A 22,187-nucleotide genomic window follows, 5' to 3' on the forward strand; every position below is an offset into this window, starting at 1 on the left:
ACAACAAAAAAACCTTCATATCAAAATAGACTATCATTGAATAATGGAGTCAGAATCAGAATCTTCTTTATTTGCCAAGTATGTCCAAAAAACACACAAGGAATTTGTCTCCGGTAGTTGGAGCCGCTCTAGTACGACAACAGACAGTCAATTGACAGAGAACACTTTTGAGACATAAAGACATTGACAAAAAACAGTCACTGAGCAATAAAGAGTTAATAGTTATCTGGTAATGCCGGTACATTATTTTATTTTTTTTGACAATTGTGCAAAAGATGCAGAGTCCTCTAGCACTAGGAGATGGGCTACAACTGTCTGAGATGGGCTACAACTGTCTGATTCCTCCGGTGAAGTCACTTCTGAGCCAACGTAGGAAGCATCTCAACTGGGTTAAGGAGAAGCAATGGACTGTTGGCCAGTTAGTTTCCCAAGGTCCTCTTTTCCAGTGAAAGTAAAGTGTGCCTTTTATTCGGGATTCAAGGTTTGGAGGAAGACGAGTGAAGAACAGAACCCAAGCTGCTTGAGGTCCAGTCCGGATTTGGGGTGCAATGCCCAGTGCAGATGTTGCTAGACTCTGCTTTCTTAAATCCAAGGTGACCGCAACAGTCTACCAGAATGTTTTAAAGGACTTCATGATTCATTCTACTGAGGATCTGTATGGAGATGCAGATTTCAACTTCCAGCAGGACCTGGCCCCTGCCCATACCGCCAGTAGCACCAATGGGGTATTATCAAGAGGATGAGGGGCACATATAAACAAACAACCATTCGCACTCACATTCACACCTACGGGCAATTTAGAATCTTCAATGCATGTTTTTGGGATGTGGGAGGAAACCGGAGTGCCCGGAGAAAACCCACGCAGGCACGGGGAGAATATGCAAACTCCACAAATGCTGGGCCGGGGATTGAACCCCAGTCCTCAGAACTGTGAGCCAGATGCTCTAACCAGTCATCAACCGTGACGCAAATGAACTTTTCAATGATGCTCTATTTTTGGGAAAAGGGTCTGTATATGTTTATGTTTATTTAAATGTTTTAAAATGCACCAGTCATAGCCATGATTGTCTTTCACAGAAGCACACTGCACAAGGGCTTGGAGGGTGATCCGCTTGATATCTCATTGCTCCAAATTGTGGACACAAACAAAGACTTTCATGTTACAGATAAACCTCTAGCAGCAACGATGGGTATTAGAGAAGACACTTGTTGAGACAGCTTTGGGCTTAGCACAAAAGGTAAGCGTGCTCTCTTACCAGCAACTGATACGACCCACAAAGGCGGTGAAATATACCAAGATCATCCACCTTACCCACCATTGCCTCTTAGGGAGTCCAGACTGGCCCCGACAGAGTACTGAGGAGGAGCACTTTCAACTTAAAAGTTTGATGCCCACAATGGACATGGCCCATAATATTGATCGATATGGGGTGGCATCAGCTCCAGAGGCCCAGAATAACCTCTTCACATTTTTGAGGTGTGCTTTGTGAGGGGACTGAGCTCTGCAGAGGGTCTAGCAGAAAGAATACTCAAAGGAATAAGTAAAACTGGAGACATAAGAAGAAGGGCAGACAAAGAGTTTGAGGTGGCAGTTGAATACTGCAAAATGAAAAATGTCAACTACACTCCCTGCAGTCTTGTTGTCCACACAATGTCTCCTGGCTTACTGCCTCACCAGATGGCTTGATCTTCGATCTATTTGATCAGCCAGCATTTAGACTGGTTGAGATAAAGTGCTCTAATGAGAAGAACTATGTGGAATGTAAATACCTTAAAATGCAGTATGGCACTTTGGCACTCTGTGAAAGCCACTCCAACAACTGGCAGGTGCAGGGTCAACTACTGATAACTGGCCTGCAGTGGTGTGACCTTGTGATTTGTGCCCAGGAAGACATGCTGGTACAGCGAGTCTATTTTGACCCCAAAGTAACGGCAGTCCATCAGAAAAAAGGCTGACCAGTTATACTTTAACCTTTACATGCAGAAGTACCTGTCTGTCTCCAAAAGAGCCTAAAGGTCCCTTATTGTGAAATTGTGAAGTTGTGGGCAAAAACAGGCACCCTCTGTTTGTTTTGTTTGAGGAAAATGGCTTATTTCCATGTTGAAAAAACTGTTGACCTTATTCCACCATGCTTTTATCAAATCTATTGTATGATTTTCTTTGTTATGTTTGTTCGGAAATCTATCCTTGAAGAACAAAAACTCCTTAAGCCACATTGTTAAATGGTCTAGTAGGCTGATTGGTGAATTACAACTTAGTCTCGCATCGCTGTACATCAGACAGTTACAGGGAATGGTGAGTCCCACCATTTTCTTGGTGAATTTCAGATCCTCCGTTGAGGGCGAAGATTCAGTTCCAAAATGCAAAACCAAACTGTATAAAAATTCCTTTGTTCCAGCAGTGATCATGAAGATAAACAAGGCATACCAACATAATAACATTTCGCACATAAGGTAGAAGTGAGATAGATAAACAAAAAAAAAGCATATTTTAATGTATTTTTTTAGGTTAAGGGATTAGTTTTGATAGGAGCCTTGAGTACTGTTTATGTTTGTCTGTCTCTACATGTACTGTATAACTTCTGCTGCAAAACAAATCTATCTACAGGTATGAATAAAGTAACGTAAACCTAATATTGCGTGAAATGTACTTTTTCTAGGCTTTAAATGTTATAGAGAGGGCCTCGATACTATAAAAAAAATGATGCCCGTGTCAAAACTTTAATTTCAGACAAATAAACACAGTTTAGGCTTTTAAACTGTTCCTTCAAAATTAGCTGGAAAATAAATGGGACCAGAGAGTGTTGTTTCGAAAATTATTTCATGCATCCCTTTTTGAATTATTTCTGTAGTAAAATTCTAAATTAGCTTCCCAAAGAAGCAATATGTTTTAAAAAGGACAGTTTTTGACAAATTGTCATACAAAAATCAGATAGTGTGTATTCTGCAATCAAAAGGCAAAAATTTATTTCTACAGATTGTCATTAGAAAAAGCATTTAATATACAATACGTGAATCATGACTGCTTTCAATGTTCTCATCTCGTATTTTATATTCGGCTTATACTCTTGCTTTCATGTTTTACACTATTCAGACTCAAAACATGTAACTTGGTACTGACACCTCATAAAATGAAATTCATTTTAATCTCTTGGTGAAAAGGTTTCACTTTTTTAAAATCACAGAAAAAGAACTGAGGGAGAACCATTATAAAACTGAGAAGACCTAAGACATTCATGCAACTGACATACGATTTAATGTCCAAGTAACCAGGGAGGCTGACTGTGTCAACTTAACACACAGAACATTACTGTGCTCACACCTCGACCAGTGGTTTATTTTGATAGTTACTTAGGAGGCAGGCTACTGCAAAAAGCTGGTTGATACTACCAGCAAGGGTCAGAGGAATAATGGTGTCAAATAGTTTGTTCTCTTTGATGCGTCTAATTGTCCTCTCCACATGTATCCTTAACCGTGCAAAGTCCTGAGTGACCAGCACTTCATCATGAGACATTTGTGACTTTTTACTCAGAAAAGGAGGTCTGTAAACTTTGCATGGCACTAGCTCATCAATTCTGAATCCCTTGTCCACCATTACAGCCATGTCTTTATCCAAAAGAGGGATAATGCCAGATTGTCTGAACAACTCTTCATCGCTGATGGAGCCAGAATACAATGAGGAAACAAAAGTGACAGCACCATGCGGTGACACACCTATCATTCCTTTCAGCGTAGTGTGGGATTTATAGTGGGTAAACATCTCACTCAAGAGTAAAGATGACGGCTTCTGACATCTTATCCTTGTACAGTCAACAATGACTTGAGTGTCAGAGTACTTGCCAAACACACTTGGCATTGATGTTCTTATTGTCTCAGGAGACATCCATATCCCAACAGCGCTGAGTAAGGTGTACAAGAAATTGACCCAGGTTTGGATGATCCTGCTGACAGTAGACTGATGAATGTTGAAACGATTACCCAAATCTCTTTCTTTCAGACCCAGTGACAGGTACATCAAGAACAGGAACAGTTCATCAATCATTGGAAGGCACCGGCTCTGGTTGGGGAGCAGAGGGGACAAATCTGTATTTTATCGCTATCACAATACACTGGCCGCTATTTGATTAAGTCATCAAAAAATTATGTATTTCCCAAACCTACATAATACTGTTATTCGGAGCCAATTTATCAATAAAACTGATAAAACAAAAATATGATGTATAAACTTTTCCTACCGGTCGACGAAGTAGATCAGTGGAATTGTCAAGAGGTGCTGTTGCACTGGGAGTGGATGAACATGTACCACCAACATGCACAATTCTTTCTGTTGCAGGTTCAATCTGTCTCCAAAATGCCTGAAGATGGCGGTAGCTGGCAAACCTAAAAGGGAAAAAAATATTAGCTTTAAATCTGAACATCACACTTATCAGGAGGAAGTGGTGGTACACTAGTCTGTCCACTCGCAACTTTATTGGACATGACTTTGTACTGCAACCCATGCAACAGCTCTGCCATGAATTCTAGTTTATCAAAACTTCTTTTCCTTTCGCCTTGTCCCGTTAGGGGTCGCCACAGCGTGTCATCGTTTTCCATGTAAGCCTATCTCCTGCATCCTCCTCTCTAACACCAACTGTCCTCATGTCTTCCCTCACGACAACTATCAACCTTCTCTTTGGTCTTCCTCTAGCTCTCTTGCCTGGCAGTTCTATCCTCATCACCCTTCTACCAATAAACTCACTATCTCTCCTCTGGATGTGTCCAAACCATCGAAGTCTGCTCTCTCTAACTTCGTGTCCAAAACATCTAACCTTGGCTGGCTCTCTGATTAGCTAATTTCTAATTTTATTCAACCTGGTCACTCCCAGAGCGAAACTCAACATCTTCATTTCCGCTACCTCCAGCTCTGCTTCCTGTTGTCTCTTCAGTGCCACTGTCTCCAATCCGTACATCATGGCTGGCCTCACCACTGTTTTATAAACGTTGCCCTTCATCGTAGCAGAGAGTCTTCCGTCCCATAACACACCTGACACCTTCCTCCACCCGTTCCAACCTGCTTGGACCCATTTCTTGACTTCCTTACCACACTCACCATTGCTCTGGACTGTTGAACCCAAGTATTTAAAGTCCTCCACCCTTGCTATCTCTTCTCTCATTCATGCACATATATTGTCTTACTTCGGCTAATCTTCATTCCCCTCCTTTCCAGTGTATGCCTCCATCTTTCTAACTGCTCCTCCACCTGCTCCCTGCTTTTACTGCAGATCACAATGTCGTCTGCAAACATCATGGTCCACAGGGATTCCAGTCTAACCTCATCTGTCAGCCTATCTATCACCACTTCAAACAGGAAGGGGCTCAGGACTGATTCCTGATGCAGTCCCACCTCCACCTTAAATTCCTCTGTCACACCTACAGCACACCTCACCACTGTTGTGCTGCCCTCGTACATATGCTGTATTATTCTAACATACCTCTCTGCCACTCCAAACTTCTGCATGCAGTACCACAGTTCCTCTCTGGGTACTCCGTCATAGGCTTTCTCTAGATCCAAAAAGACACAATGTAGCGATTTCCGACCTTCTCTGTACTTTTCCATCAACACCCTCAAGGCAAATAATGCATCTGTGGTACTCTTTCTAGGCATGAAACCATAATGTTTTTCACAAACACTCACTTCTGTCCTGAGTCTAGCCTCCACTACTCTTTCGCATAACTTCATTGTGTGGCTCATCAACTTTATTCCTCTATAGTTCCCACACCTCTGCACATCACCCTTGTTCTTAAAAATGGGCACCAGCACACTTTTCCTCTGTTCCTCAGGCATTTTCTCACCTGCTAGAATTCTGTTGAACAAGCTGTTCAAAAACTCCATAGCCACCTCTCCTAGATGCTTCCATATCTCCACAGGAACATCATCAGGACTAACTGCCTTTCCACTTTTCATCCTCTTGCCTTTCAAACTTCCTCTTTACTAATCATTGCCACATCCTGGCCCACCACACTTGCCTCTTCAACTCTTCCTTCTCTCTCATTTTCCTCATTCATCAACTCCTCAAAGTATTCTTTCCATCTGTCCAGCACACGACTGACCGCTTCCCGAAAAGCCGCACGACACTCTTCAGTCCTCAGCTTCCACCACATGGTTCTCTGCCTTTGTCTTCCTAATCTTCCTCCCCACCACCAGAGTCATCTTACACACCACCATCCTATGCTGTCTAGCCACACTCTCCCCTACCACTACCTTACAGTCGGCAACCTCCTTCAGATTACATCGTCTGCACAAAATGTAATCCACCTGCATGCTTCTATCTCCGCTCTTGTAGGTCACCCTATGTTCCTGCCTCTTCTGGAAAAAAGTGTTTACTACAGCCATTTCCATCCTTTTTGCAAAGTCTACCACCATCTGTCCCTCCAAGTTCCTTTCCTGGATGCCGTACTTACCCATCACTTCTTCATCACCCCTGTTTCCTTCACCAACATGTTCATTACAATCTGCACCAATCACTACTCTCTCGCTGTCTGGGATGCTCAGAACTACTTCGTAGAGCTCCTTCCAGAATTTCTCTTTCACCTCTAGGTCACATCCTACCTGTGGGGCATAGCCGCTAATCACATTATACTAGACTTTACACCAATTTTATCGTGCTGATCGGTATCGGCCGATATTTAGCATTTTATGCTAATCGGCTTTAATGTCATAATTTGTCATAATTGATAATAATCAATGACGTCATTGATCGGCTCCGTCATGTACTCCGCGTCGCCGCGTGCACAGTATATTTGAATCCAAAAGCTAGTTCAGTTTTAGCCTTGTCGCATGTCTTTTGACGCAGTACTGTAAATATCTGACAGCCAATGAAGTTATTTAAAAAAGAAAAGAAAAACATGTCGGCGGTGTGGGACAGACAACACGTCGGAGACAGGCAACACATAATGCCCGGATCAGACTACAAGACAAATTTGCTCTTTCACGATTGCACTGTCAGACTACTGCAATAAAATCTTGTATTCCGATACCACGGCATCCTGACTGCCTTTCCACCTGGTCTCCTGGACACAATTTATCAACCTTTCTCCTAATGATCATGTCAACCAACTCCCGAGATCTTCCTGTCATAGTCCCAACATTCAAAGTCCCCACATTCAATTCTAGGCTCTGTGCTTTCCTCTTCTCTTTCTGCTTAAGAAGCCGCTTTTCACCTCTCCTTCGCCTTTGACCCGCAGCAGCGGAATTTCCACCAGCGCCCTGCAGGTTAACGGTGCCGGGGACGGATATTGTTAACCCTGGCCACGACCGATCTGGTATGGAATTCTTTAGATGAACGCTCATATTTGTTTTGCAAAGTTTTAAGCTGGCTGCCCTTCATGACACAACCCTCTGCATTTATCCGAGCTTGGGACCGGCCTACAGTTTGCACTGGCTTGTGCCCCAATAGGGATGCATTATTCTAGTTTATCAAAACATAGTTTCTAAGTTGTCTTCACACTGTCAGAAATCTGATAATTCTTCTACATACTGTATTTTCACGACCATAAGGTGCACTAAAAAAGTGTTACATTGTCTCCAAAATGGACGGGGCGCCTTATAATGCGGTGCGCCTTATGTGTGCACAGAGTTCCAAAATCTATAGATGTTGTTGTGTGATGAGCGCTCCGCTTGACTGACTGGGAGCATTTCCAGCCGACACGCTGCTTATACAGAGGAAAAGTGGACGTGGCTGACAGCATGCGACAGTTAAAGGGGGAACGTTGATGCTAAAGGCATGCCCCCAGTAGGTATATCGCGCTGGTATGTGCATTGGTTTAACTAAGGACCCCCGAAAATGGCACCTACGAAGAGACACGCTTACGAAGCACAGTTTAAAGTGCAAGCCATCAGTTACGCAGAGGAACATGGGAATCGAGCAGCCGCGAGAGAATTCAAGATCAACAAATCCATGGTTCGCAAGTGGAGGAAGCAGCAAAACGAGCTTCGCCAAGTCAAGAAGACTAAGCTGAGTTTCCGCGGAAACAAGGCGAGGTGGCCCGAGTTGGAAGACCAACTCGAGCAATGGATTAATGAGGAAAGAACAGCCGGGAGACGCGTCTCTATAGTCACCATTCGACTGAGTGCAATAACTTGGAGCTTGTCATCATTCCGGGAGGCTTGACAAAGGAACTCCAACCGCTGGACATCGGTGTAAACAGGGCGTTCAAAGTGAAGTTGCGAGCGGCGTAGGAGCGATGGATGACAGATGGCAAACACAGCTTTACTAAGACTAGGAGGCAGTGCCGGGCGAGTTACGCTACAATTTGTTAATGGGTTGTGGATGCTTGGGCTAACGTGTCTGCTTGGACTATTGTTCGAGCTTTCGTAAAAGCCGGCATAATTTCTGAGGAGCCGCACGGCAACAAGACTGACTGCGACAATGACGAGAGGGAACCTGGCGTGTTTGATGAAGAACTTGCCCAGCTGTTCATTTCGGATACAAAAGATGAGGACTTGGATGGATTTGTGGATGAGGATTGATCAAAAAATAACGTGAGTACATTGTTAAATACTTCAATAAAGTACAACCGAACTCAGTTTTGCTCCCGCTGCCTTTTTAAAAACATTGTTTTAGCATGCATGCATGCTACCGTATGTCTTAAGCTAGCTATGTTTTACCATGCCTGCGCCCAATAATACGCTGTGCCTTATGTATGTGTTAAATACAAAAATAGACCCCGTAACCGAGAGTGCGCCTTTTAATACGGTGCACCTTATGGTCGTGAAAATACGGTATGTTATTGAGGTGGCAGTGGATACTGGTGAGCAGTGCATTAAACTGAGATGTTCAGAAAGACAATCCATATTATTGATATTTTGTCAACGCTCCTTAAATATCTGAGCGGAAAGGCTTTTAATTTAGGAAAACTTCTCAGTATAATTCACAAATTATTAACTTTCTGAAAAAGTCAAAAAATGTGATGTTAATAATAGGTTTAGTGTAGGCTTTATTTTAAGCGTTTAATTTACATTTGTAGCTCATAAGCTATTGTCTACCCTATCTTGCTTAATTGATTTACTTGAATATGGTTATGTGTTCACTGGTGTCCACATACAATTGCGCAATAGTCGTCTAATATGAAGAAATGTTGCTATATAAACACAATCTACACATGTAACAGAATGATATTCAGTTATTAAATCATATGGGGAATTTCAGTATATCATGGCATAACACAAACCTGGTATAGAGTCTAATGTCATCATCTGATGCCAGAAACCTCTCCAAACCAAACGACTGTTTCAGTGTGACCTCCTCCAGTCTCTTCCTCAGCTCCTCTATCGCCAGCTGCTGCGCCTCTATAATCTTCTGTGCTGTATCCAGATCCGATACTTCTGGTCTTGCATTATAATCATGGCACCGAAGTAACAAATCAACATTTGTCTCGTTCTCTTCGATCGCTTCCTCCTCTGGTCGCTCTGTCCTCTCCCGGACACTCGGTCTGACTTCCGGCTGAGAGTAGTCGTTCCACGCAAAAAGCACAGGTACAGCACCTTCCTTTAAACGCCGTCTCCCACCCTGGATGACGTCAGTGGGCATGAAATGCCTACTGCAGACTGTTGTTGTCCTCTTAATGACCAAATTTTCACGTCTCACATTACGTGTCCATATTTTTCTCAAGTTTTCATTCTTTGGAAAGTGGTGGAAACTTACGGCGGAGTTGAATTTCCCTGACATGGAGCACTGTGGTACACAGCAGAAGTCACTGTTGGGATTTTCTCGCTTCTGGTATTTTGTTGGTTTTAACGACATCATGTTATTCTTTAGTCCGAAGACGCCAGCGATAAAGAAGTAGAAAGTTCGGCTTCAAACCGTCATGTCAACATCCCGTAGTAAAAGGGACGTAACCTGTTTTCCGGGTTTGGTCACGTGACGTTCGCAAAAATGGGATTGCTAAATGGCGGGCGCGTTGCTACTGCTAAGCAGTCTGGGATTTGTAGTTTTATTGCGGCCATATTTTCACTCTCTTGGCAAGCCTTGGTCCCTAATGACAGCAAAAAAGAGTCACATACATGTAAACATGTCAAATTCCCCTGCTTATACAGGTAGGTGAAAACGCAACAAATTTAACACTATTATCTCGCAAATTCAGTCAATACATTCCTTTAAAAGATGTTTTTTCAATCCTAACCTTGTTAGCTAGCTTGAACATTAATTTTTACCATCAAATTGCAAGGCTATTTGGCCACATTTTATATTGTGGCTGTACCTTGTATCATCAGGTATATGATTTAGCTGACAAATAAGTTAATACTTTGTTCTCTTCTGAACTTCAGGAGCCCAGAGTCCGTTATTAGTAGGGCAAGCCTTGGAAGATATTAGCCAACGTGACAACATTGAGACAGAAATGCTGCAGAAAGAGCAGGAGACACTCAGCGCCCTGCAGGTTCACTTTCATTTCAAAGAGAACAGTTAAAGGGACTGGAAAGTCCTATCCGTGTTTTATTTCTAAATACATTATGTTGGAAATAGGGCTGGAGATTGTTAATAACGTCACAATTTGATTTTCATTCTTTAGGTTGCACTTTGATTCGATATCAATTCTTTAGGTTGCAATTCAATTAGATTCACTATTGATTTAAATGTTCCTATATGGATTCAGTTAGAAGTAGAAATACACAAATAAGAGTAAATTTTGACAATTTTGAAATGTATATTTTTGATGCCATGTCGATGTATGATGTGACATACACTATACTGCCAAAAGTATTTGCTCACCTGCCTTGACTTAGATATGACTAAGTGACATCCCATTCTTAATGTAGAGGTTTTAATATGACATTGGGCCGCCCTCTGCAGTTAAAACAGCTTCAACTCTTCTGGGGAGGTTTTCCACAAGGTTTAGGAGTGTGTTTATGGGAATTTATGACCATTTTTCCAGAAGCGCATTTGTGAAGTTACACGCTGATGTTGGACGACAAGGCCTGGGTCTCAGTCTCTTCTCTAGTTCATCCAAAAGTGTTCTATAGGGTTGAGGTCAGGATTGTGCAGGCCAGTCAAGTTCATCCACATCAAACTCTCTCATCCATGTCTTTAGAAACCTTCATTTGTGCACTGATGCACAGTCATGTTGGAAGAGGCCATCTCCAAACTGTTCCCACAAAGTTGGAAATGTTAAAAATTTTAGCCCCTGAGCTCCAGTGAAAGGAACTCTGAATGCTTCAGAATACCGAGAGTTTGGACTGTCAAACAGTTTGGGAATTACTCCTTCCTGTTCCAACATGTCTGTGTACCAGTGCACAAAGCAAGGTCCATTTGTAATCAAAATAAAAAATCTGCACAATAATAACTTATTTTCGCATATGGAGTAGAAAAGTAAACACATGATGACAGCTCTGTATTGGTAAAAGTAAAGTACATGTACTTAAACAATAGTTACTAATTAGGGTTGGAGTTGTTATGATTATGTACATGGTTTTTAAGTAATACGTAATTAAGTAGCATGCGTGCGGCAGTGTGACAATTGTGGGGGGAAGAATTGCAATGTGTTGATAAATTCATATTTTTATCCACCCCTAGTTGGAAGATAAGGGCTGAAAACATGCAAAGACTGAGAACAATTTAGTTCTGAATTGTTAAGTTATAGTGTATCACAGTTTTTCAGCTTCTCAGTTTTCTGGATTTTTTTTGGGGCGGGGCTAAAAACTAGCCAAATGACGCATACAGGCAGGGGCATACACTTTATGGCGTCAGTCGGCTCTCCCCCACTAAGTACTGAGTGCCGTCAGTTTATGTGTGGCTATTCGTCGCAAATGCGCGTTACTTTATACTTATATGAAAAAAATGCATCTTCCCAGAAGTGTTAAGCTACTCGCAGCGCACCGAGTGAGCCGATAAAAAGTTGGACGACTCCACTGCGAATTGGCCTGCTACTAACGGCTAGTAGCTAATAGTCACTCGTAGAGTTGTGGACTAGCGTTGGTTCCGTCTAATACTCCACAGCCTCTCTACGTAGTAGACCGCGTAGATCCACACAACAGAGACGTTATTGCGTTTACTATTGTGCAAGCTAACGAGCTAGTGAGCAAACAAGCTCGCTCGACCGCGGCTGGTTTGTCCAATACGTCTGCCTCACAGTTCTGTGGACCCGGGTTCAAATCTGGCCTCGCCTGTGTGGCGTTTGCATGTTCTCCCTGTGCCTGTGTGGGTTTTCTTTGGGTACTCCGGTTTCATCCCACATCCCAAAAACAATTGAAGACTCTAAATTGTTCATAGGTGTGAATGTCAGTTTGAATGGTTGTTTGTTTATATGTGCCCTGGAATTGGCTGGCAACCAGTTTAGGGTGTACCCCGCCTCTCACCCAAAGATAGCTGGAATAGGCTCCGTCACGCCCGCAACCCGGGTGAGGATAAGTGGTACAGAAAATGAATCAATGGATGAGCGCACACATTTTTCAGCCTGCAGCTAACTACAGATACTTTAGCACATATCATGCGAACAAACGCATTTGATTGACATTTGATTGAAGAGCTTGTTTCCACTGCCTTCAGGCTTCAGGGGAAATGCCCACACAGTGCTGGGGCTTGATGGTGGGATCTATTTTTCATACTTTCGGAGCCTTATTGTATATACCTGGACACTCTCTGAAATCACTCACTAACCACTATATAGTGGTGACACCATTTTGTAGTGGTGTCCGAATGCTTAGTGATCAAATTCAGCACCCTATATAGTGCAGTCAGAGTTTCCCACAAAGCTTAGCAAAAAGTAGCGACCAACCAATGGTCACTCCCCGAGTCATGATATACCATAATGCATTGCGTCTGCAGAGAAGAAGTAGTAAGAGAATGGTGGGAATATATGTGTCACTGACAGAGCGAGGGAATTTTTCGTACAAATGTAAGTAACTTTTCAACAAAGAAAAAAAAGACGTGCCATGTATTTGTTTCCAAAATCTTCTCGTTTTAATAATGTGCAGCAATCTTTTTTTTCCCTTGACAGTCTTTTTAATGATAGTTTCTCCCCCCCCCCCCCAGTATTTGTATTCCTCTCATCTTTCTGTTATTAAATGAAAGTTATGAAATTTGTTGTGTGTGGAAGAATAAACTTGGGTCTGCTTAAATGGTGAACACCTTCACCAGGTGACTCTATCAGATGTTCAGAAGAACAGCGATGAGGCTGAGAAGAAGCTTAAATGTAAAGTGAGAGACCTCCTCATCATGGAGGATGACATGATACATTTAGAGCAGAAAATGCAGGCCGGACGTGACTGCTGTGCCTCCATCACAGCAGAGAAGACAAAACTGCTGGAGCAAATAATTGAGGAGGAGGAGAAGGCCTGCATGGCACGGGCCCAATTTGACATTTATCAAAGAAAGATGGAGGGCCACAGGCAGGCAGTTTTGAACGTTGTGGGCCAGACTGACATTTGCATGCAGGAGAAGAGGGCTCTTGTCCAGGAACTGAGAAATGCCAAGGAGGAACTGAAGGAGGATTTAAAGAATCCTAAGGGAAACAGAGTTCAGACGGCAAAGGTAAATTTGAAAATACAGTGGTGCCTTACGATACATACATGTGGCCTGACATGCAAGTTTTTCGAGATACGAGCCAAAGTTCGGACTATATAAAGCTTTGACCTGTGAGCAAAAATTTGGTGGCAGTGAACTCAGTTCAACTCACTTCACAACAAGCAGCAGTTTGTCAGATGTCAGTGCAATATTCTTCCAAAAAAAGCCTTCAAACATTTTCTTTTCACTCCCAGTTGAAGTTTACTGTCAACGTAAACATTAAACAAAGATAATTATATATTGTGTATTTACAACAACCACATAGCTTTGCCTTACAACAGTCTGTTGAGCTAAGTACTAAAAAACAAAGAATGCCATAGTTGGACTAACAAATAGCATCGGTGATACAGCATTATTATAACCCTTTAATCAACAGATATTTGGACACAAATGTTGGACCAACACGTGAACAGACGATATAACAATACTCACAGGCATATATTCTTGACCCTTTGTGAAAAATTACTAATATTACTTCAACTTACTGATTCAGTTGTCTGTATTATGCTGCCTCTTGGCCAAGGTTCACAAACCAGATGCACCAGGTGCAATGTCCACTGAATTGAAGCAAAACATGTGGCAAAAACTTTTTAATTCTTTATATTATTTTTCTTTATGTCATTGTCGGCGTTGTCATTCACACTATTATAGAGTGCTGTTTTTGTCATTAAAACTTGTTACTTTTTTGGGCGGGGAAGGGGGGGGGGGCTGGAACCAATTAATTGCATTTCCATGCATTTCAATGGGGAAAGATGGTTTGAGATATAAGTGTTTTGAGTTACGAGCATAGGGAACAAATTAAACTCATATCTCAAGGCACCATTGGATTTTTGCATCTGGTTTTGACCTGCATGTTAGTTCCACAAAGTTATTTAAGCCTGGATTTTGTCTACAGAGAGAGATTGATACGCTGAAAAGGGAGATTGGAGTGATGAGGGAAAATATAGCACAGAGGAGGGAAGATCAGCAAAAAGTGTTGGAAACCCATGCCCAGATAAAGAAAGAGATTGAGGTATGGCAAAAGAAACATTCAAGACTACTTAATGTGCTTAATATTGTATTTTCACTTTCTTAGAGCCAAAACAAGCGCTTTGAAGCCATTAGCAAGCACCTTCACTGTCAGATTATCAAGGCCCAGGCTGTCCACAGGTAAAGATCATTTCTTAATGTTTGTGAACAGTAGGCGCCAGGATACTTCCGGGTGACAGAAAAGAGATTGACTTCCGGTGACCTGAACTGACGTTGGGCTCTTGTTTTTGTAGACAGCGGATCTGTGGCGTAGCGCAAAAACTGCCGTATCTTGATTTTCGAGCAAGCGCAAGACTCGCTCTGCATGTTTGCTAATTTGGCAGACCGGTCTGTGAGAAGCTGGGTGTACTGGCACAACGAGGGTGTGTCCTTTGACATGCGATTTTGGTGAATTTGTTTGGGGCATATAAAACAGATTCTGAGGTCTGCGGACTTGTGTAGTGGATGTCATACGTAATCTACACATGAACAGCGGGTATCAAACCATCTGAGTCATTGTAGAAATCAATAAATGTATTGCATTATTATAATGATTCATTCATTTCCCATACCGCTTATACTCACTAGGGTCGCAGGGGTGCTGGAGCCTTTCCCAGCGGACTCTGGGTGAGAGGCGGGATACACCCTGAACTGGTCGCCAACCAATCGCAGGGCAAATATAAACAAACAACCATTCACACTCACATTCACACCTACAGGCAATTTATAGTTTTCAATTAACCTGCCATGCATGTTGTTTTTTTTGGGGGGGCTGTGAGAGGAAACTGGATCCACACCCACGCAGGCACGGGGAGAACATGCAAACTCCACACAGGCGAGGCCGGATTTGAGCCCAAGTCCTTAGAACTGGGAGGCAGATGTACTAACCAGTCGTCCACTGTGGCGCTATTATTTTTATTATTATTGTTATTATCATCATCATCATTCCAATATTTTTTAAATTATCCCAGTGGCCAGCATGCGGGGGCACAAGAACAATCAGGGCTGGGAGACAATCTCTAAGTGCCCACTTCACGGTGCAGATATTTGTGATCTTTACATTGTCCGTCCAGAGAAGTCTGCTTGCAGTTCCGTATGAACTGGTCCACGAAATTACCAACGGGTCTAACCCGCCTCCGCGCAGAGTTACGGCAGTCACAAAAATAGACCCCATTGTGTTTGGGGTTGTGGCATTGGATATACCCTGAAAGGTTTTTTCACAGTTACTGTATGTATACAATTTTTGCTTGGGTTGTATGCGAGTAATTTGGCAAAATATAATGGTAACACGATGGAAACTGGTTAGCACATCTGCCTCAGAGTTCTGAGGACTTGGTTCAAATCCAGCCTTGCCTGTGTGGAGTTTACATGTTCTCCCCTTGCCTGTGTGGGTTTTTTCCAGGTAATCCGGTTTTCTCCCACATCCCAAAAACATGAATGGTAGGTTAATTGAAGAGTCTGAATTGCCCGTACGTGTGAATGTGTGTGCCAATGGTTGTTTGTTTATATGTGCCTTGCGATTGGCTGGCGACCAGTTCAGGGTGTACCCCGCCTCTCGCCCAAAAGATAGCTGGGATAGGCTCCAGCACGCCTGCGACCCTAGTGAGGATAAGCTGTACAGAAAAGGAATAAATAACGGTTAACTGCCAGTGGATGACAGTGCACTAACCATTTCACCATCTAGAGCACGTTTGTACCATTAATCTGAGCAACAGAAAAATCAATTAATCCTTCAAATCATGTTGACTATGTCTGAAATTCTATTTTTAATCAACCCACATATTGGAATGTAAAATGAGGCTGCCATTCTGTCTCCCTTGGAAGCAATTTATCGCACACATCTTCTTTTCGACTGACACATCACACATTGAAACTACAAGAATCCCCATTTAATCCTTTAAGCCTGTTTTCGCATTTCCTCTGTCTTGGTTAAATGACAAGTAACGGGTTAGTTTACTAATGGAACCATCGGAAAAAGCTGTCTTTTGCCACCCAGAAGTACAGTATGTGTTGCCATGGTGAAAAGGTTAATACGGTACATGTTGTATATTGTGTTTACCTATATGTACGTGCTGATAAGTTGTCCTTTTACTGATGGCCTCATGGAGAGACCTCTGTCCCTGGTTTATGCAGGCAAATGTCCAGAGACATCTACCACATGGAGAGACAGAAAGCTGAGCTCCAAAGGCAACTGGAATCATCAAATTACTCTGCTCAGTGCTAAATCAATATAGACACAGTAGATGGTGGAATAGAACACCCTCCTATTGTGGGAATCTTGATGCGTCATTTGCTCATGAGTTGCTGCTACAACTAGCCAGCAGAGGACAGCAGTGTCAAATAAATGTATAACAATACTGCCACAACAAGGCTGGACAATATTACTTGTTCAAATAGCTACTGGCAAGAAGGGTGTAAATATATTTGCCAGTTATTGCAGCATATTGTTTTACATGAAAATGCTCAGTATGTTTTTGCATCTGGATGGATTAAGAGAGTAGGAATTTTGGTGGTTCATGTTAGCAGTGCATCGGCTCATTCTGACCACAACAGTTAGAATAAAAGCTCCAACTGTCGATATGCTTTTGGTACACACTGTTCCAGCTTCCGCTCGTATGACGCAGGGTGAGGTGACAGTCCCACTGCAAGCTATACTATATCTCACAGCTAAATAGCAAAAATCAGTAGAAGTATGTAATATTTCTAAACATTACAGTGTACTCATCATAACAGTTATATATTTTGGAGTATTGTTTCTTTCTTCAGTGGTTTTGTAGAGTAAAATTGCAATAAAGTTTCACTGCTACTCTACTAATGCACATTGTAGTCATATTATTTCAAGGTATTCGTTTGTTGAGAAGGAACATAAACACTCAAAGATCACAAAAATGCTAGGTTGTAATTGTTCCTGTCAGAGACATATTCATGTAACACATTAAAATTAAGGGTTTTAATACAGCGCTATGATTGAATCGCAATAGAGTATGCAGCCGTATTTACTGTAATGTTGAGGCCTCTTTTGCACCTGCAGCTTTAAGGATAATCAAGTCTGAACCAGTTGTGTAAATACAAATGTCTGTTTTTAATATCTCACTCATGGACAAACGTTTGGGGGGGCGTTCATTTCCTGAATGGTGCATTGTTGGAGCCCATTCAGCTGGTGTGGGACGTCTGCCGTACCGCACCACTGCTTGGCTCGTCCTCATCAAAGCACTCAGCTCTGAGATCAGTCTCTACTCCACCCTGCTAACACAGCACAGCACAAGCGCAGCCTGCATTCCCATAATCAGTTGAATTCCACACACATTTACACTAAAGATGCATAAGTGGTTTAAATAACAAATAAAAAAATGTGACGATAAGTCAGGGGTTCCCACACTGAGACACAATCCTTTTTTTTTTTTAATTCCTGCATGTGTATCTCTGAAAATAAACACGTCTATGTACTCGCAGTCACAGCAAATTAAGAGAGTTGCCAGTATGTTACTGTAAAAAAAACACATTTAAAAAAGGTGAACTTGACAGTATAGTCACAAGTTAAACATGCCGAAAATCGACCTTCTCGCTGTTACGGTTAACTTGTAACTATCTGCTCATCTGCTTGTTCAAAGGGTTTTGGGTTGCACACACAGAGTCCTTCTTGGCACTACTTGATCCATACTGGGAAACTCTTCGCAAAACACAAAATTGTGCTTCCTTGGTGTCTTGGTGAGAAATGTTCAGCATCTCACGGAAACATAATTCTGGACAAGAAAAAAATGCGACAAAGACACACACACAACAGGGATGACCGGTGGGGTGGCCAGGTTTCAGTCTAGGGCAGGGCTCCGATCATTGAGGACATTTGCACAACCAACATTGTCCCAGATTATAACACTACTCGTCACTTTAAACCGCATACACTCCTTGAAGTCTCGGCGCCCTTTGCACAATGGTCATTGCACCGGACTATTGCAATATTAGTCATTCGAACTGCTCTAAGTGCTAGAGGACGCTGCATCTTTTTGCACAATTGTCAAAAAAAATAATAAATAATGTACCGGCATTACCAGATTACCAGATAAGTAGCAACCCTTTACTGCTCAGTGACTGTTTTTTTTTTTTTGTCAATGTCTTTATGTCTCAAAAGTGTCTGTTGTCGTACTAGAGCGGCTCCAACTACCGGAGACAAATTCCTTGTGTGTTGTTTGGACATACCTGGCAAATAAAGATGATTCTGATTCTGATTGTGGCTCTTTCATCCTCCTGCTGTGGCTTTCTGGTAATTTTACAATTAAATGCAGTGGTAATGTTTAATCATGCTAGAAGACTGAAATTCTTCTGTTCCACCGATGTGGAAGGCTTCTTTAAATAACATTCAATGAGTGACTGAGACGGCCAACCGTCAGGGTTTCATCAAAACAAAGTGCAACATAACTGTTAAATAAGACACACATTCAATGAACTACGGGTAACATAAACACATTATTACGTTAATCCTGATTGTTCATGAACATTAAAGATTAACGTCTTTATTACAGCAACAGTTCAACATTTCATGGTGCAATGCATGCTGGGAGCCACGCGGCTTCTGTTACAAAATACAGTAACTCTGTGTCTGACGTCAACCAAAATCCCATTATGCAGTGGAAACTGTAGTTAATTACTGTATAATCAATTTAACGTATTTCACTGTATGGTATGTGGTACAGAACTGTAGAATTTACAGGAATGTCTAACAGTGTAGCTACACCAAGTTTTAAGATGACTGAAAAAAGATCAGAGGTAATTTTAATACTAATAATCGGGACCACGGCGGTAGAAGGGTTAGCACATCCGCCTCACAGTTCTGATAGGGGTTTAAAACCGGGCTCGGGCTTTTTTCTGTGGAGTTAGCGTGTTCTCTTGCATGGGTTTTCTCCAGGTACTCTGGCTTCCTCCCACAATTTTAAAAACATGTATGTGAAGGTCATTGAAGACTAAATTGTCCTTTGGTGTGAATATGAGTGTGAATGCTTGTTTGTCTATGTGCCATCCGATTGGCTGCCGACCAGTCGTGGGTGTACACTGACGCTCGTCCAAAGTCAGCTGGTTTAGGCTGCACCAGCGACCCAAATAAGGATAAGCAGTATCGAAAATGGATGGATGGATAATACTAATGCATAGATAATCAAACCAGTGTCATATTATTTTTTTAAGCAAGGGCATTTTGTGCCATTTCATCGTGCTCCTACAGAGAGATTTTGTGATGTGTAGCTTCAACCGTGAAGTTCTTGCATTCATTTTGAACAAGCTTTCTGCAGCCTGACAATAATTGGCCTCATAAATCAATGCATGCAAGCCTTTGTCGCCAAGAAATGACATCAGCTTGAGTGGGCTGATTATTTATGCTTCGGTAAGGCAGCATCGCTCGTATATTTTTGGCATCTGACAACTCAAGTAGTGAATGGGACATGTTTCAATGCTGCACAACAGACAAACATGAACATGCTTCAATGTTCTTGAAAGGAACCATGAAAATGGGCAGTGTGTTTTACTGTGTTACAGTTTTATAGCTGTTGGTTTCTGCCATGCTTTGTGGAGGAAGCTGGCCTGGAGAGCATGAGAAATGGTTGTGTGTGTATAATAAATTCCGAGGCCCTAACTGCTGTGCGTGGAGGCATATCTACTGCCGAGCTTGACACCGCGGTGGAAGTGTAAAGTAACAGCTGATGCACCGCGGGAGCTTTTGTTTGTCTTCACTTGCGTGGCTGTGACTTTGACTCAACTTGGCCCGTCCGCTCTCGGTTTTTATTCACATTCAAGTTTAGCTTCCCAATCATCTCCTTTGTGGCAAACGTATTTGAAGTTAAAAAAAAATAAAATACAGAAAAATATTTCTGTATTAATATAATATATATTAATGTACAGCGGCACGGTGGGTGACTGTTTAGAGCGTCTGCCTCACAGTTCTGAGGAGCGGGGTTCAATCCCCGGTCCCGCCTGTGTGGAGTTTGCATGTTCTCCCTGTTCCTGCGTGGGTTTTCTCCGGGCACTCCGGTTTCCCCCCACATCCCAAAAACATGCATGGTATGTTAATTGACAACTCTAAATTGCCCATAGGTGTGAATGGTTGTTTGTTTGTATGTGCCCTGCGACCCTAGTGAGGAGAAGCGGCTCAGAAAATGGATGGATGGATATTAATGTACACCACCCACAAAAAAATAAGGAAAATGGGCTTTCGGGTGAAATTTCTGGATGCAACTAAAATGCATTAAAATGTACTGGTGACCTTAATTTGACCTTGAAATTGAATGAAATATATATACATTTTTGGGTAAGCTCTCTTAACAAACCTATAGTGTACAGTATAGTGTATCAGTGTATATGCTGAAGTCATCGCTTTCATTACATTTCATTCTGTAATCTGTATGGCTGTATGAAGGGAGAACACCATGACCCGCAATTAAAGTGACTGAGGTCTGTTTTGTGACTGGGCTGCAGTCAGACAGCCATTAACTGTAGCAGCACACCTTTGTCGCAAATGCCAAAGTTCCGCTTTAGAAAACGGACACTTGATGCCTTTCGTGCCACGAAGAGGATGATTTGTTGTCAAAAAGTAGGACAGCCAATGGGAGGGGCATCGCCTCCTAGATTCTCACGGGCAAGCGAAAAAGCAGCTTGTTCCTGTCTGACATCCTCATTACAAAGAGAACAGAGCTACAGTAAATTATGAATGAAATTGAGGCTTCTATCTGTGTTTGAAGAGCAACTATCCGCTCTAAGTCACACACATGGAATCCGCACCTGCAGATCCGAGTCATAAAGTTTTACTTTTCTTCATGCATTCACTGTATTTTGTGTTTGCATTCACTGGTAGTTTAGCAGCACATGCCGAAGCATTTTTATGCAGATGGTGCAGGTTCAGTTCCCAACCACTGCACAATACCCACCAGCCACTGGTGCTCTTTTTCTGCATAAACGGGCGGGTTACATTTGCATAAAGAGCAGGAAAATTGTTCAGACCTTCAGCACCTAAGACCATGACAGTAGAACAGTTTTACTCTCCGTAAACGGCTCATCTTCATCACGCATCACAAAATTCTCAGTGCCTGTTTCATGACCACATAGCAGAAACCGTTCAGATGTCTCGTATTTAACACATTCAGCCCACGCTCTGCTAACTACAAGTCGAGCCACTGGCCCTTCCTCTGCTTTGTCTAAATGTTCTCTCTATATGCATGTCTGATAGGGTGTACAATTAGCACTGAGCTTCAATTCCCACATATCAAAGTTGTGTAATGTGACTTTCTTGTAGAACTCTTCGGCAAGAAGAGTGAATGTTGAAGGCGAGGGCAGAAAATCAATTCACCGAGAAATAATATTATACTATTATGTAAGTGGTATAGTACAGAGGTACTTTGACTTACAAGTTTCATTAATTCCGTGACCGAGCTTGTAACTCAATTTACTCGCATATCAAATCAATTTTCCAATTCCAACCCTCAAAAAAAATCACCACAGAAAGAAAAATAGCACTATATTGTAAGAAAAAGAAGAGAGAATTGAAAGAAATGGCTACTTTTATGATGGTTGATCAAGCCAAAACTCACACACACACAAATACACTGCAGTAGAGTACATTCATTTGTTGATGTGTGCCTTTAGGAGGTCTGGTCGAGT

At 42.2% G+C, this 22,187-nt stretch overlaps 2 protein-coding genes across 4 annotated transcripts; one reads left to right on the forward strand and one right to left on the reverse strand.

Annotated features, from left to right (window-relative positions):
• Positions 1-49: 49 nt before the first annotated feature.
• Positions 50-9,909, reverse strand: ftr97 (finTRIM family, member 97). The gene is made up of 3 exons (XM_061778214.1): positions 9,211-9,909; positions 4,236-4,380; positions 50-4,057 (listed from the first exon to the last, which is right to left on the reverse strand). The coding sequence occupies exons 1-3, from the start codon at positions 9,783-9,785 to the stop codon at positions 3,317-3,319; spliced, it is 1,461 nt and encodes a 486-aa protein (XP_061634198.1). The 5' UTR covers positions 9,786-9,909; the 3' UTR covers positions 50-3,316.
• Positions 9,910-9,929: 20 nt separating this feature from the next.
• On the forward strand, positions 9,930-18,615 carry LOC133480366 (coiled-coil domain-containing protein 122-like). Of its 3 annotated transcripts, XM_061778281.1 has the most exons (7): positions 9,930-10,075; positions 10,307-10,416; positions 13,113-13,505; positions 14,434-14,550; positions 14,614-14,687; positions 14,801-14,929; positions 16,680-18,615. In XM_061778281.1, the coding sequence occupies exons 1-6, from the start codon at positions 10,018-10,020 to the stop codon at positions 14,880-14,882; spliced, it is 834 nt and encodes a 277-aa protein (XP_061634265.1). In that variant the 5' UTR covers positions 9,930-10,017; the 3' UTR covers positions 14,883-14,929; positions 16,680-18,615. The 3 variants fall into 3 exon arrangements, with proteins under 3 accessions (XP_061634265.1, XP_061634251.1, XP_061634258.1); XM_061778267.1 differs by lacking the exon at positions 14,801-14,929; XM_061778274.1 differs by lacking the exon at positions 16,680-18,615 and having other exon boundaries at positions 14,801-15,112.
• The last annotated feature ends 3,572 nt before the right edge of the window (positions 18,616-22,187 follow it).

The sequence above is a fragment of the Phyllopteryx taeniolatus genome, chromosome 1 (assembly GCF_024500385.1).
Source record: "Phyllopteryx taeniolatus isolate TA_2022b chromosome 1, UOR_Ptae_1.2, whole genome shotgun sequence".
NCBI classification, from domain to species: Eukaryota; Metazoa; Chordata; class Actinopteri; order Syngnathiformes; family Syngnathidae; genus Phyllopteryx; species Phyllopteryx taeniolatus.

What these genes read in the sequence shown, in the direction of transcription:
- ftr97 (XM_061778214.1), bottom strand. Translation starts at nt 9,785, where the DNA reads ATGATGTCGTTAAAACCAACAAAATACCAGAAGCGAGAAAATCCCAAC. An exon ending in GACATTAGACTCTATACCAG is followed by an intron (nt 4,381 to 9,210) that starts GTTTGTGTTATG and finishes TTTCCCTTTTAG; the next exon opens with GTTTGCCAGCTACCGCCATC. An exon ending in CTGATCTACTTCGTCGACCG is followed by an intron (nt 4,058 to 4,235) that starts GTAGGAAAAGTT and finishes CTCCCCAACCAG; the next exon opens with AGCCGGTGCCTTCCAATGAT.
- LOC133480366 (XM_061778267.1), top strand. Translation starts at nt 10,018, where the DNA reads ATGACAGCAAAAAAGAGTCACATACATGTAAACATGTCAAATTCCCCT. An exon ending in AGACACTCAGCGCCCTGCAG is followed by an intron (nt 10,417 to 13,112) that starts GTTCACTTTCAT and finishes CACCTTCACCAG; the next exon opens with GTGACTCTATCAGATGTTCA. An exon ending in AGATAAAGAAAGAGATTGAG is followed by an intron (nt 14,551 to 14,613) that starts GTATGGCAAAAG and finishes TCACTTTCTTAG; the next exon opens with AGCCAAAACAAGCGCTTTGA.